Source organism: Montipora capricornis, chromosome 7 (assembly GCF_036669925.1).
Source record: "Montipora capricornis isolate CH-2021 chromosome 7, ASM3666992v2, whole genome shotgun sequence".
In the NCBI taxonomy this organism is placed as follows: domain Eukaryota; kingdom Metazoa; phylum Cnidaria; class Anthozoa; order Scleractinia; family Acroporidae; genus Montipora; species Montipora capricornis.
This window is the reverse complement of record NC_090889.1, coordinates 4880982-4896344: the sequence shown is the minus strand read 5'-3', so window position 1 is coordinate 4896344 and position 15363 is coordinate 4880982. Positions and strand designations below refer to the sequence as shown.

Genomic DNA, 15363 nt, shown 5'->3' with positions numbered 1-15363 from the left:
GTGTTAAGGCAGACACACTTTCAAAATCTGAGGCAAAAAGATTTTTTGATCACAGCGGCATTTTAATGTGTGAGAGCCATGAAAAAGATCAGTGTCATTAACTGATACAGAATATTAATTATTCGTTAGAGTCTCATACATCTGTCATAAGTTGAATCATTTAAAAGAATATTATACATATCTCACCAAATTTTGTGATGTTGCGTTATATTCCCGAGGTCGGAGTTTTTCCATGTAACAAGAAGAACCCAAGATGCGCTGAAATTCTGTTGGAAGAGTCTCGAAAGAAGCTTCATGACTTCTGCGGTTGCCATACTTAACGTTGTGTTTGCGCCTGGGATGGATTCGGAGTATATCTGATAAAATACCTTTGAAGGTCCAGTGACAAACGAATTCACGAGGTCTATGTTGCTCCAATAGGGTGCCAGAATTGGATCGTATCTCAGCCAGTATCTTTGACCAAATCTGTAAGGCCATCGGTTGAAACGTTCACTTTCAAACTGGACTACGCCATTGGGACAAACCTGTAGGATGAAACAAGTGTATTAAAATAATGTGCATTTATCCCACGATTTGATAGTTGATATATTGCAAGTAAAATCCGTTCTCAGGTTGAATCCGTTTTTAACCTACATCCAGAGAGTTTCCCACAGAGCACACTTGCAATCTAGACCGGGAATGTTTTGCGCTGAAAAAGTTGCAAACTAAAATGCAAAAATATTGAGTATTTTCTTAAACCAATATTTATTTATGGAAGTGCCAAAAAACATGATGAGAAGAAATGGTAAGGAGGACGAGCAAACTTTGGCAGAATTAAGTTCAGCCCATCGCCACTCATCGCCGTTCGCTAGCAAAATGTCAGTTAGTAGAACCAGTTACATTACACGAGTTAAATTGTTCTTGTTTGCGATATCATAAACATTGTAACCGAACTTAGTCAGTCTGTATGGGAGAATCTTGACCTCGGTGGTGTGTACAGACCTCACTGCGTTCGGTATGTCCTCACGACCTCGGTCAAGATTCTCCAATACAGACCTCCTGCTTGGTTAATAAGAGCTAAATAATAACCAAAACAATCCTAATCTGGCCCTAATTTTTTTCTAGGCTTAATTTAGGCTCCAAAAAAGTTTTTGTTGTCCATCTGAGTGCGTATTCAACCAAGGTAAATGCGGATCACGAATTTAACCTAGGTTAAAGGAAACGGATTTTTCCGGCACTACACACATGTACTTCGTTTACACTACTATTTCGTAGCTGGACTAGCATCGTCAGTAATTAATCGTTTGCGTATGTTAAGCCCTATTATAGTGTCTGTTGATAATAAATTTGGGCCATGTGATTGAACGAGCCAGTAGACTTACATGGAGTTTCCTGTGTCGTTTACCAAAGAATGCATTCCCCCGTCAGGGATATTTATCCTAAAACACTTCTTTCCGCTTATGTCGAATGTAATGATAGTATCTCCTGCGGCATCTCCATAAGGGTACATCAGGGCGAATGGGCTCTGAGGAAATACCATCTATCAATTAAGTTGAATTCCTTCCAATACATGTACATTTAACCTTCCCTGCGATAGTTAACGAAAACAAAACAAAACAAAACGACAAAAAAAAATTCAAAATCAAATAATAATATTTGATTTTAAGTCCATGACTATGTATTTAGAATCTTCCTAGACTTACCCTTATTTTCTACCCAAGTTACACTCCAAAAAGCTAGGGCAAAGCAAGTATTATAGTGTCCTCTTGAAATCTTCACTGTATAAATGATATCGTACAATACATGTATTCAAGCTTTTGCACTGTGCCACCGCTCGATGACACAGTAACACATTGGTCTGTACTTTATTTTTGGGGGAATCTAAATCGATGATATCATGTACCAAGTACTTCTCTTAACCTTAGCATCTATTGTTATGATCACTATTTCTATTAGACGCAAGGCTCTTTTGAAGACCGGCCAGGGTGAGTGTACAAAACGGTATAATATCACGGGGCAACTGACTATAACACAGCAAAGTGTCTGTTGGGGACTGATCCTAGGCACGAATGCACATTACGTTCTGCTTCTTATATTATTCTCCAGATACATGTAAGCTAACCTGGCGTTGGAGTAGTTATTGACGCAGTGGTCGTTCTGAGTCTGTTGCTAAAAGAAAAGCAAATAATAAGCTATGACGCCAAATTAAACAAACTTTACTGACATGATATACCCAAGTAACCTGTTAACCTTAGCATCAATTGTTATGATCACTATTTCTATTAGACGCCAGTGTTGTTGTCTTTTTAAAGACCGGCTAGGGTGTATGTACAATTTCCCTCTGTGAAAGAGAACAGTTTGTGCAGGTCGATGACAAAAGATCCAGTTCATTACAAGTAACTTTGGAGTTCGTCGGGGATCTATAATGGGTCTTCGGATTTTCAATATTTGACAGGTTTGCTAAGAAAACACGATATCAACGTTGTTAACAGGCCATTAAAAACGCTGCAACAAGAATTTGCGATTCGTAAGTCACGACCCTCATTAGCTTCACAACCTGATGTTGTCTACCAAAATTCCCTGTGGCAGTTGCTCTTGGAATGACATTGGCGAAGTGTGAATTGTGTAATGATTCCAATTGAGAACTGAGCCATCGTGTGCGACACCTTCAATTCTGCTTACAATGCCTGTCATCTGAGCAATAAGATTGACGAACTTCGATGTATCACAGATATAAATGATACTACAATTGTCATTATAACCGAATCCTGGCTGTCCAACGATATACCAACAACAGCTATCTCATTAGAGGACAATTATAACACATATCGGAAGGTCGAGTAAATCGTTGTGGTGGAGGAGTTGTAGCTTATATAAAGAGGGGTCTAAAATCAAACGTTCATTGAATCCTGAAGCCGAAGAGAGAGAGGTTCTTTGGCTCAAGTTATTTCCCAAGAGAATCCCTCGGCGTTACAGTTGTATTGTTGTTGCCGGTGTTTCTTATCCACGAGGAAAATCCATTACAGAGGGAAAGGATATGACTAGCTACTTGACTCAATCATTGGATACGGCGCTAAGAGATAAACCCATCAGCAGGAATCTTGTTGGCCGGAGATTCAATCACTTGATCTGAAAAGTTTATGTAGAAGATTTAATTTAAAAAGATTGGTTGATGGTCCTACCCGTGGAAACAACACACTCGACCAGATTCTTACAAATATGGCTACTATCGACAACGCGGCAGTCCATCTACCACCGCTGGGAAATTCAGACCACCACGTCTACTCGTTAAACCTAAAATACAGGTCAAAGTGAAGCCAATCTTGCGGAAAGTAAGAACAATGCGTCCAAGAAACAAAGCAGCACTGACAATATGCCTGAATGAACAGAATCGGATCAGGAGTTAGATGCACGCGATGTAGATCAAAAGGTGGACCTCTTTCCACAGTACATGACAAGCATTCTAGATGAAAATATGCCAATACGAAGAATACGAAAGCATCCAAGCGACAAGCCATGGTTAACTCCATATATCCAGAGTGTTATAAAGACCGACAGCGTGCTTATAGCAAAGGAGATTGGAGAAATACCAACAACTACGAATCAAAGTGTCACAACTGATTTCAAAGGATACGCTGGAGTATTATAAGGAAAAAGTAACAACGACACGCACCAAGACCCCATCAAAATGGTTTAAATATATTTATAGTATCTGCCGAACAAGTGGAAATAAATCAATTCAACCACCCCTACATCTGAGGATATGTATACCATCGCTGAAAAGCTTCAAGATATTTTCACAAAACCATGGAAAAAACTTTGCTGAAGAACTGGCAGTTGTTGCCCATGATATCAACCCTCTGCGCAGTATCTCTGAGAGGAAATATCCACTTTATATAAACACGCTCTCGTTAGTCCTGTTCCAAAAGTTCATCCACCAGAAGATATTGAGACGGATTTCAGACAGATATCTGTTCTTCCCGTCCTTGGTAAAGTCTTAGAGAAAGTACAATCATGTTAAATAAGGATGCCTTTAGTGTTAAATGGAATCACCATGCCTTCTCTCAAGGTCGATCGACCGTATCGGCACTTGTAAACATTACGCAAACATAGTTTAAGCGATACCGATAAAAGACCAGAGGGCAATCGATTTCAGCAAGGTCTTCGACCTGGTCGCGGTGACCACTCGATTCTTCTATCAAAACTTAAAAGACAGGAGCATCACCAAGTCACTGTGGCTATGGACAAAACGTTTTTCACGAAAGAACACACCAAGTAAAGCTCCCTGGCGTTCTGTCATCAACGCAGATTTGTCCAGCAGGAGTACCACAAGGGTCTGTCATATCCCCTCTGTTGTTCAGTATATTCATCGATGACTTCGACCACTTTATACCTGTTGAAATGGAACGAGTACGGATGTGCAAATACGCTGACGACTGTACAGTTTTATGAGAGTGCACCCAATGGCTGCTCATCAAATATGCGGAAGTCCTTGATGGCCTCCAGAGTTGGGCTATTACAAATAATACGCTACTGAACCCCAAGAAAACTAAAGATATGTGGATTTCCTTCTGCACAAATCCTGTCGAGCCGGACACTCTACGAATAAATAACACCACAATTGGAGAGGGTATCCTAGTTTAAACTACTTGGAGTGTGGCAGCAAAATAACCTACGTTGGAATACCAAGAGATGATTATATTATCTACGTGAATGTAGGAAAGCAAGGTTGCCTACGGAGATTGGCACTACAGTTTATTGTACCAAAATCCGTCCACTCCTTGAATATGGCTCACAAGTCTGGGGTGGTCTACCACAGTACCTGGCAGACGACGTATAGTCTATACAAAACAGGTGTCTGGATAGAATAGGCATATCAAGAACATCTCTCCCAGCGCTGGAGCAGAGACAAATGGAAGCAACAAAACGTGAATTGGAAAGAACGATAGAAGACAACAGTCATCCCAATCAAGTATTCTTCTCAAAGCCAATTACAAGTCATGGTTACAATCTACGATCTAAACCTGGTCCAGTAGTCATATGAAGGTCTGTAAACCAAAGACATGCAAACTCTTTATAGCAAGAGCCGCAAGGCTGCTAAAATCTAAATGTATAGTACACCTATATCCTATATTTATATTCATTATTTCCAGGTAAAACCGCAAGGTCTTGAAATCATTTTAGTGTAATTTTTACATTATTTCTTATATTGTAAATCGTTGTATTTCTCTGTCAAAAATGGATTAAAGTTATTATTTATTATTTCGGCAGATCCCTTGCCACGAGAACAAAAAGAACATATCTGAAATGATAAGACAGCGGCCAAAGGCTCCAGAATTGCAAAGCATGCTTGGTCTCACAACCACGTAAGGACTTCAACAATGCGTCGGTCATTGACAAGGAAATTTCCGCATCAGGAAATTTCTAGAATCTTGGCACACCTCTATCACGCCTAACACGGACAATAACTCTTGCCCTTTTCCAGGACAATACGGCATACTTTTAACAAAAATTATTAATCACCTTTTTTATCCCTAATTTCACTCTATTGTTATCCTTTTCTCCGAATTTTTACTTCATTCATCTTTTTTTGGCGGTGAAGACCACACTTCTAGTGGTCGAAAGCTTGCAATTTTAGTATTTTTAGCCAGAGCTCCATTTCCACAGCTCCACAGCTGCTTTCCAACTTGTCTCCACGGATTATGTTCATCTTGAATCAAGCTCTGGAGGACATCAGTAAATCCTGGTAATCATGGACCATTATACTAGATTTCTCAAGCATATGCTACCGTGACAAATCCGCCCAAACTGCTTCTGATAAATTGTACAATGACTTTATCATGACATTTGGATTCCCAGAGACCATTTACCACGACAAGGTGCGAGCTTGATATACCTAGGAAACTCTGTTACTTTAGCCTCTATTGTCATGATCACTATTTCTATTAGAAGCCAGTGTTTTCTTTTAAGAACGCCCAGGGTGTGTGTACGAAACAGTCTAACATCACTGTTCACCAGCAACTTACTACAACACAGTTAAGTGTCTGTTGGGGACTGCTCCTGGACACAAATACACATACGTTTCTGTTTTTAGTATTTATTCTCCCGTACACATGCAAGCTTACCTGGCGTTAGAGTACTTATTGACGCTGTGGTCGTTCCTGGTTCCGTTGCTAAAGTAAAAGTAAATAAATAAGTTATTACAATAAATTAAACAAACTTTACTGACATGATATCCCAAAGTAACTCTGTTAACCTTAGCATCTAATTTATGATCACTATTCCTATTACACGGCAGTGTTTTTTCTTTTAAGACCACCCAGGGTGTGTACAAAACATTATAATATCACAGAGCAACTGAGTATAACAAAGCAAAGTGTCTGTTGGGACTGCTTTCCTGACAGGAATCCACATTAAGTTTCTGTTCTGAATATTTATTCTCCGTACACGTGTAAGCTAACTGGCGTTGGAGTAGTTATTGACGCTGTGGTCGTTCCTGGTTCCGTTGCTAAGTAAAAGTAAATAAATAAGTTATAACATCAAATTAAACAAACTTTACTGATATGATGTACCAAAGTAATTCTGTTAACCTTAGCAGCTATTGTTATGATCACTATTTCTATTAGGACGGCCCGTGTTTTTTTCTTTTAAGAACACACCCAGGGTGTGTGTACAAAAATTATAATATCACCAGAGCAACTGAGTATGACACAGCAAAGTGTTTGTTGGGGACTGCTCCGGGATGAGAGGAATCCACATTACAGTTTCTGTTCTTAATGTTTATTCTCCGTACACGTGTAAGCTAACCTGGCGTTGCAGTAGTTATTGACGCTGAGGTCGTTCCTGGTTCCGTTGCTAAAGTAAAAGTAAATAAATACGTTATTACATCAAATTAAACAAACTTTACTGATTTGAATTTACCCAAGTAACTCTGTTAACCTTAGCATCTATTGTTTATGATCACTTTTTCTATTAAAAACCCGAGTGCTTTTTTAAGGGACCGGGCCAGGGTGTGTATACAAAACAAAGTATAATATCACTGATCACGAGCAACTCACTATAACACAGTTAAAACTGTCTGGGTGGGGACTGCTCCTGGACACAAATTGCCCGTTACGTTTCTTGTTGTCTATATATGATTTTCCCCGTACACATGTAAGCTAAACCTGGCGTTGGAGTAGTTATGACGCTATGGTCCGTTTCGTGGTGCCGTTGCTACAGTAAAAGTAAGATAAAATAACTTGTTTACAATCAAATTCAAGACATATTTTACTGAAGGATATACCCAAGTAACTCTGTTAACCTTAGACTCTATTGTTATGATCACTTATTTCTATTACGACGACAGTGATTTTTTTTTTCTTCAAGACCGACCCACGGTGTGTAGACAAAACAGTATACATGTAATATCACTGAGCCAATGAGTATAACACAGCAAGAGTGTCTGTGAGGGGACTGCTCCCTGATAGGAATCCACATTAAGTTTCTGTTCTTAATATTTTTTCCCTCCTGAATCACGTGTAAGCTAACCTGGCGTTGGCGTAGTTATTGAATGCTGTGGTTCGTTTCCTGGTTTCCGTTTTCTCAAGTAAATAAAAGTAAATAAATACGTTATTACATCAAAATAAACATACTTTACTGATAATGATATACCAAGTAACTCTGTTAACCTTAGCATCTATGGGGTATGAACACTATTTCTATTAGCACGCCAGTTGGTTTTTTTAAGACCGGCCAGGGTGTGTGTACAAAAACAGGTAATTATAACTGATCACGAGCAACTGACGATAACACAGCAAAGTGTCTTGTGGGGAATGCTCCTGGACACAAATACAAAATACGTTTTCGGTTTTAGTATTTATTCTCCCGTACCAATGCAAAGCTAACTGGCGTGGAGAGTACTTATTGACACGCTGTGGTCGTTCCTGGTTCCGTTGCTAACGTAAAAGTAACAAATAAGTTAGTACAACTAAGATTAAACAAACTTTACTGACATGATATACCAAAGTACGTCTGGTAAACGTAGCATCTAATTTATGATCACTATTCCTATATTAGACGGCAGTTCCTTTTTTTTTCTTTTAAAGACCGCCCAAGGGTGTAAAAACAAGTTTAGTTACTGAGCAACTTAGATAACAAAGCAAGTGTCTGTTGGGGACTGCTTCCTGACAGGATATCACACATAATTAAGTTTCTGTTCTGAATATTTATTATCCCGGACACGTGTAAGCTAACCTGGCGTTGGAGTTAATTATTGACGCTGTGGTCGTTCTGGTTCCGTTGCTAAAGTTAAAGTAAAAAATACTTCTTACAATAAATTAAACAACCTTTAATGATATGATATACCAAAGTAATTCTGTTAAGCTTAGCATCTATTGTTATGATCACTATTGTATTAGAAACAGTGCCTTTTTAAGACGGCCAGGGTGTGTGTATCCAAAACAGTATATATCACTGATCACGCGAAACCGACTATAACACGCGAAACTGTCTGTTGGGGACTGCTCCTGGACACAAATGCACGTTACGTTTCTGGTTTTTAATATTTATTTTCCGGTACACATGTAAGCTAACCTGGCGTTGGAGTAGTTATTGACAATGTGTTCGTTCCTGGTTCCGTTGCTAAAGTCACAGTAACTTAAATAAGTTATATCCAATCAACAAAACTTTTATGTTTCGTAGGTGCCCGACTAGGAGCTAAAAAAGAAGCAATATGTAAGATTGTTTTCATTTTGGTATAGGTAGATAGATAGGTTGATTGATTGATTGATTGACTGATTGATTGATTGACTGACTAATTGTTGTCGTTGGTAAGTTTGCAATCCATTACCGTTGCCCTACCGATTGGGCGACTTAGTAAGGGATCAACATTCAGGGATTCACTCATTATTGCAAATTGTTGTTGTTGTTGTTGTTGTTGTTCTCATTCTATTGGTATGTCATATAGTTTTGTTTGTTTGTTATTGTTGTTGTTGCTGGGGAGCAGAAGGCTCTCGTTTTGTAGTTTGGATTCCTTTACCGTTGCCCTACCTACTGGGCTACGCAGAAATAAGGGATCAAGCTTGTATACCATCAGTGACATCTGGCTCAACATTGCATCGCAGCTGAGCTCTTCATGCCTTCCTTGCGGCAATTTACCACCATAATGCCTAGGGCACGCTCTCTTCTATTCGAAATATTTTAGAGTCAACTGGCTAGTTTCCAGCTTGCAAAAGTAAGTTTACACAAAGATAATTACTCCCGGAACTTTAGATTGTTGCCACGCGGTCCTCACCTCCTGCTCAGTCGTGATAGTTTGGATTTCAGTGGAATAAGTGACATTCTTGACGCCTCCCGTGAACGCAAGTAACTGGAATTCATACATTCGATGTGGCTTTAACAGCTTGTTTACAAAATAATATCGATCGTACAAGGACCAGACTTTGAACAAAACAGATATATTTGTCTTTTCCTCGGTGAACATCACCATAAAGTGGGTAATGGAGACACTAAAAGGAAAATCTTCCCACTCCACGGACACTGACGATGACGTAATGTTGTGAACTAACAGTTGCCAGGATGATAGGACAGTATCTGTCAGAAAAGAATAGGTAATTACTTAAATGTGATATCTCAAATGTAAAGCAAGCCACATCAATTATTGCGAGAAAAACATCTATCTCGGATTTACAGAAGCTCCATGATCTACACAGCCATGGTGTTAACCTTCTCAAATGATGATGTGAGGATGGTAACAATTTGACAGAATCTTCTCTAGGTTGGAAACCTCTTCGTGGTCGAGGCACCTTGAAGTTAAAGCTTTCACAATTTATAAACCATCATCCCCGTTACCCTATACCATTTAAGCTTCTAAATCGCAGTGATATAGTTCCCTCTGCAATTCTGCTAACAAACAGGCTGGTCCCTTACCACGTAGAATCGAATAGCTTTATCTATGCTGGCTCTACTCTTTAGAATAAATAGATAGATAGATTTGTTTGATACCTATCAAGGGATCTTCAAGTCCAAGATACCAAACTGAAAAGCCATTTGAATAGCGATAGGTGTTCGTATATTGAAGTGCCAACTCTGCTTGGTCGCCGTGAACAATAAGAGAGAAAAGGGCTCTATGTAACCGCATAATAAGGTGTCATTATTGTACTGGGCGTCTTCTCCAGTGGCCACGCGAAGCCAATTGTTCGATCTGGGTGGAAGAAAAAAGTCGTCACGGTTATATAGGTAGGTTAAAGTCTGCGTTTCAGCCTATTGGCCATCAGGTCAGCAGGTATCTCCGGTTACTGCACGTAGCATGAACGCATTAGGGGTAATTCTAATCCCTCCTGGAAGAATATAGGCTCTCAGAGAGAATAAGTGTCTTCTCAACCACATAACACAATGACCCCTGGCCAGGGCTCGAACACGAATCGCTAGATCCAGCTCGCTAAGCATTAGGCTACTACACCAAGTTTTTTTGAGGCTCCAGCACTTGGCTAAGTATCCTGACTTCCGGCTGTTATACACAACTGTGGTCTCGTTCACACAGAAGCCCTTCAAGCTAATCCTGCCAAGCCGAACACACGCTGGAAAGGTCAGACTACAACACCGGGAACTCTATACCCTACTCTTTTTGAATAGTGTGTGGGATCTTTAACATCCCACAGAGTTAATGAACAAGGGCTGTGAGTCAGACGGGACCTCCGGCTTATCACCCTATCCGCGAAGACTTGAAAGTCTAACCATTTGTAGATGTAGTTACAAAGGCAGCACTTTCTCCTCAGTTATTTAAGGACCCTGATCGTTGGTCCGGCCGAGTTGAACTCACGACCTCCCCCGAGTGACAGCCTGGTGCTCAACCAACTGAGCCACCGGTGCGCGATAAATGCAAAATCTTGATTAAAAATCGCCCAGAATCCTGCCTCAAAACTCAAAATTTCGTTTAAGGTGTTTGTTCAAAACAGATCTTTCCTTTCGCCCCTACTTGTCGAGGATTCATTCTCAATTGATTTTAACGCCACACCCTATAGACCGATAGATCGCGAGTAGAGGCGAGTTTCTACTCCCGCGGTGACATAACTGTTCTTCAATAGGTAGCGCTTATAGCTGTTCATACCATGCCCAAGCAGTTGTTAAACTTGATTGTTATGAGATGAATCTCACCTGCAATAAGGGCCATCGCCATTTACTTCAAAGGAATTAAAATTTATCCATATCGCTTTGACAGCGCTCCCGCCAAGTTGCGGCTCAATTGTCCAGCGGCAGTAATGCAATCCGTGAAAGGAACATGGGTAATTAGGGCTGTATAGTGTACCGTTTTTTCGCAGTCAACGTACTTTGTGGTTTGCAAGCTGAAAAAAAAATTCAACGTTGCGGCTTCTATTTTATAAAGATGGACACACAGTTATCCAAGAGCAAGCGTTTTTTAACAGGCCATTTTTGAGTTGGCTTTTACTGCCGTGTGAAAATGAGTCTTAATGCGAGACCATTCATATGAAAACTTTTTCCGCCTAGAAGTCCATTTCTATATCAAACTCGTTTTCATATGAAAGTTTTTTGCACGGGGACTCGTTTTGAAACAGGCATAAGGTAACTCGGAAATGGCCTGTTAGTTTGAGCCCTGAAAATGTTTAATTATTCTCAATCCCTCCACTTCCTCTCCTGAGCAAAATAGTAGTTTTAAGGTATCACTATCCCCCAAACGGCCAACCTGTTTTTACACCGAACGTTACGGTCGGTCTAGCCTGAGTATTAAGGTTTTCGAAGGCATGATGGGAGGGAGAGGGAAAAATAAAACGAAAACTGGTACTAACACTGAGATAACTTTGCCTCCTCGTACTTGGTTTCCCAATTCTTGGGCTGGCGTTTTAAAGGGAATCCATGCGTTCTAGCACTTAAAACTACCTTAACATAGTTACTCGGTTTTATGACTTCCGGTGCAGTTAAAATAAACAAATCAGGATGCCTGCGAATAGCCACTTACTGGTGAACACGTTTTTTGCCAATCATACGGTCCAATTCCTTGGAGGTGAACCCAGCGACCCGTAAGAAGTATTGTTTTCCTGGCAGAAGCCCAGTTAAAACGTAACTTCTGGTCGATGCACTGATATTGACCTGAGCGGAGAATTTTGGGATTCCATAACACGAACTTTCGTACTTAATGTTTATAGCCAAGAAGTTTGCCATTGTGATATTTTTCGGGAATTGGATATATTGATATGTTGATGCTGTCACCTCCAGGATATTTGTTGTTAACGGACACGTAAGGACGTCTACTGGGTACTGCGATGAACAAAGAGAGAAAGAAAACACAACAACGTAAAATATAAACAAAAAAGCACGTTTTATTGTGGTAGCGAAAAGGGTATTTTAAAATTTTTGGTAGCTTTTTGAAAACAAATTCTCTTTAAACTTTCACAGGGGCACATAAAACGGGACTAGCCTACTGGATTGTTAGTTCAGAACTGAGTAATTTCCTATTTACCATTACAGGGGCAGTTGGAGTACCCTTACGTTGGGTAATAGCTTGATTAGGAGAAACACATTAGCAATGCATTGCTTTAAAGGGTTAAGCTTCACAGAAATATCAAAACTATAATGTTAAACGTTTCGATGGACTAGCCCACTGAATTGAGTTCAAAGGAATTCTTGGATTTCCAATGTCAATAATTACTTAATATCTTTTCTTTACCGATCAACTGATTGTATCCGAAAGCGTAAACAACTTTGTCAATTGCGAAATGATAAACTTACCGCCTTCATCTGTTTGGACAACGACGCTGTCACTTTTTAGATGTCGCCATTCACATCAACCAGATAAACCTGGACTATGTACTGACTGAATACCGAGACGTCTGACACATTGACTGACGTGTTCGAGGAGTCTACTAAAGAAAAAACGAACTTGCTCTTCCATCTTTGTAATATAATTGCGGTCTCGTTTGATTCAAGGACAAAATGAAGAAATCGGCTTGTAAGTCTCCTGGTACGTTGCTCCAGTCAACAAATAAACTCTTCTGGCTGGTGTTGAAACCATGTATATTCCATGCAGTTGAAGGAGAAAGAGCTGCAAGGTAGAGAAACAAGATCATAAAACCTATAGAGACTAAGGACTTTGTGTTCGTTTGCTTGTTTTAAAAGTAATATGGAGAACAAGAAAGAAAAAGAAAAGCTTTTATCCCATTCGAGTTCTTCCCCAACTTTCCTTTTTTTTTGGTTTAAAGAAAAACAAAATGAAAAAAGGGACTTTCTAGGTATACCTGAATGGAGGCTTCTTCTTACTATAACAAATTCTAGATTCAGACGGCTGTATCTGCTGTATAGTTGCGTCTGTAGAGTAACGAAGTTTCCTTCACCAAATTGCAATTCTACCACGCCCCGATGATCTTCAAAGCATCGTTCATGAGTGAACATCTCAGCACCATTGCTTGAAAAAACCTTTAGAAATTCACTAGAAAAAACAGCGAAATAATCACAATGTGACAGGTCTCTCGCTTTTCTGGTCCTTTGTGCGTGACGCGAAAGAACGCGCAGGAGGAAAACAAACCAACGGCACGCACGGGGTGCGCCAGTTTTTCGTAAAAGACGCAGTTTGCCACTTGGGAATAACAAACTTTAAAGGAACACAGTCCATTTCATAGCTAATTTGCATATCATGTTTCGCACTCTTCTTGCCTACTTTATTCCTCTTCAAAAAGTATATTCACGGTGCCGCAAAATGGCTATTTTTTTATAGATCCTCCGTTTCGTCGTGTTGACTTTGTTTTTAGGGACATGAAAGAGAACGTTTTCTAAAGCAATTTGAAGTAAAAACTAGCGGTAAAAGCGCGCGACGTTTCAACCGAACTTCGGTCATTATCAAGCTAAAAGTGAAGACAAAAGTTTTATTATTAAGTCTAAATACAACACACAGAAGTAAAAGTATATAAAGTATGAAAATGTAAGAAAGTGGTGTTAGAAAACATGCAAGAACAACATAATTAAAAATGATTAAAAACTTTTGCACCAACTGAGTCTGACTATACACTGAGACTTGGTCTCCGTTAATTAATAAAAAACATTTCATCAATCAGAGAGGCAAACTTGTTCTTGCACTTTTTTAAGATGCTAAAATTCTTGCTTAGATCATTGGAAAACATTTCCGTGTTAAACATTCTTATGTGCCCAATAATCCTACAAAGAATTTTACCATCTTAGGAAAGTGCAAGAACAAGTTTGACTGTCTCATTTATGAAATGTTTTGTATTATTATTATTATTATTATTATTATTATTTATTATTATTATTATTATTATTATTATTATTATTATTATTATATTATTACTCTTAATGAAGTGATACCAAGTCTCAATGTACAGTTAGACTCAATTCGTGCAAAAGTTTTTAATCATTTTAAATCATGTTATTCTTGCATGTTTTCTAACATCATCCCTTTTTATGACACTTTCATAGCTTATATACTTTTACTTCTTTGCTTTATATTTATACTTATGCTAAAATTTTTATCTTCACTTTTAGCTTGATGATGACCGAAGTTCGGTCGAAACATCGCCCGCTTTTTCATTTCACCTTACATGTAGTACAAAGTTTTGCTTTCTGTTGGGCTGGCTGCCTTTGCCAATAGCTTTGTATTCGTTCTGTGTCTTTAGATAAAGGTATAGCATTAGCCTTGTAGATGGAAATGGTCCGGCTACACTCGCCAACACAAATGCATTCGCTTACCAAATTTTCAGGGGTACATTTAACTAGCATGTATGCAGTGGGTGGTATGCCAAGATTATCGTGAAATTGCACATACAAGAGAGAGACAGAGACAGAGACAGAGAAATAGAGAGAGAGTGAGAGTGAGAGAGAGAGAGAGAGAGAGAGAGAGAGAGAGAGAGAGAGAGAGAGAGAGAGAGAGAGAGAGAGAGAGAGAGGCCTAAGCCTTGTTTGAAGAAGTAAATAAATAATTTGTTGTCAGATTTGAACATTATAGGCACTGCATATGTTTTTATAAACTTTCTCATAATACAAAAACATTTCCACCAAAACATTTCCTCCTTTAAATTCAGACATTCCTCGTGTAGGATACCAGAAATCGGTGAATCAAAAAAACCAGACTCAAACATCTCGACAACTTGGAATTGAAGACATTAGGGCACCTTAAGTCACCAAAACTCACCTCCAGCAGTAATCGAAACGGAGTTCTTTTAGTGAAAGAAGGATGAATGCATTAGTCATGCCAACACTTTCTATCGTCCAGTACATTGTAGCACACTGTAGTCCGATTTCGTAAGGGGATTGTTCCAAGGACTGGTTAAAACTACCACCACAACCTTTTAAAGCAAAATATAATGCAATGAAACTTTAAAAACTGTCTGCCTCTATTTATATTGATTTTTCAGCAGGGCTTGTAAGGAAATTGATCTT

At 39.2% G+C, this 15363-nt stretch overlaps 1 protein-coding gene across 1 annotated transcript; it reads right to left on the bottom strand.

Moving 5' to 3' along the window:
* Positions 1–11959: 11959 nt before the first annotated feature.
* On the bottom strand, positions 11960–15225 carry LOC138058032 (MAM and fibronectin type III domain-containing protein 2-like). The gene is made up of 4 exons (XM_068903935.1): positions 15116–15225; positions 13212–13402; positions 12706–13018; positions 11960–12234 (listed from the first exon to the last, which is right to left on the bottom strand). The coding sequence occupies exons 1-3, from the start codon at positions 15199–15201 to the stop codon at positions 12840–12842; spliced, it is 456 nt and encodes a 151-aa protein (XP_068760036.1). The 5' UTR covers positions 15202–15225; the 3' UTR covers positions 11960–12234; positions 12706–12839.
* Positions 15226–15363: the final 138 nt, after the last annotated feature.

Excerpts from the sequence above, each read along its gene's own strand:
- LOC138058032 (XM_068903935.1), bottom strand. The coding sequence starts at position 15,201 with ATGTACTGGACGATAGAAAGTGTTGGCATGACTAATGCATTCATCCTT. Across the intron at positions 13,403-15,115 it reads CGTTTCGATTACTGCTGGAG|TGAATTTCTAAAGGTTTTTT; the intron begins GTGAGTTTTGGT and ends TGTTTTTTCTAG. Across the intron at positions 13,019-13,211 it reads AAGAAGAAGCCTCCATTCAG|CTCTTTCTCCTTCAACTGCA; the intron begins GTATACCTAGAA and ends TCTACCTTGCAG.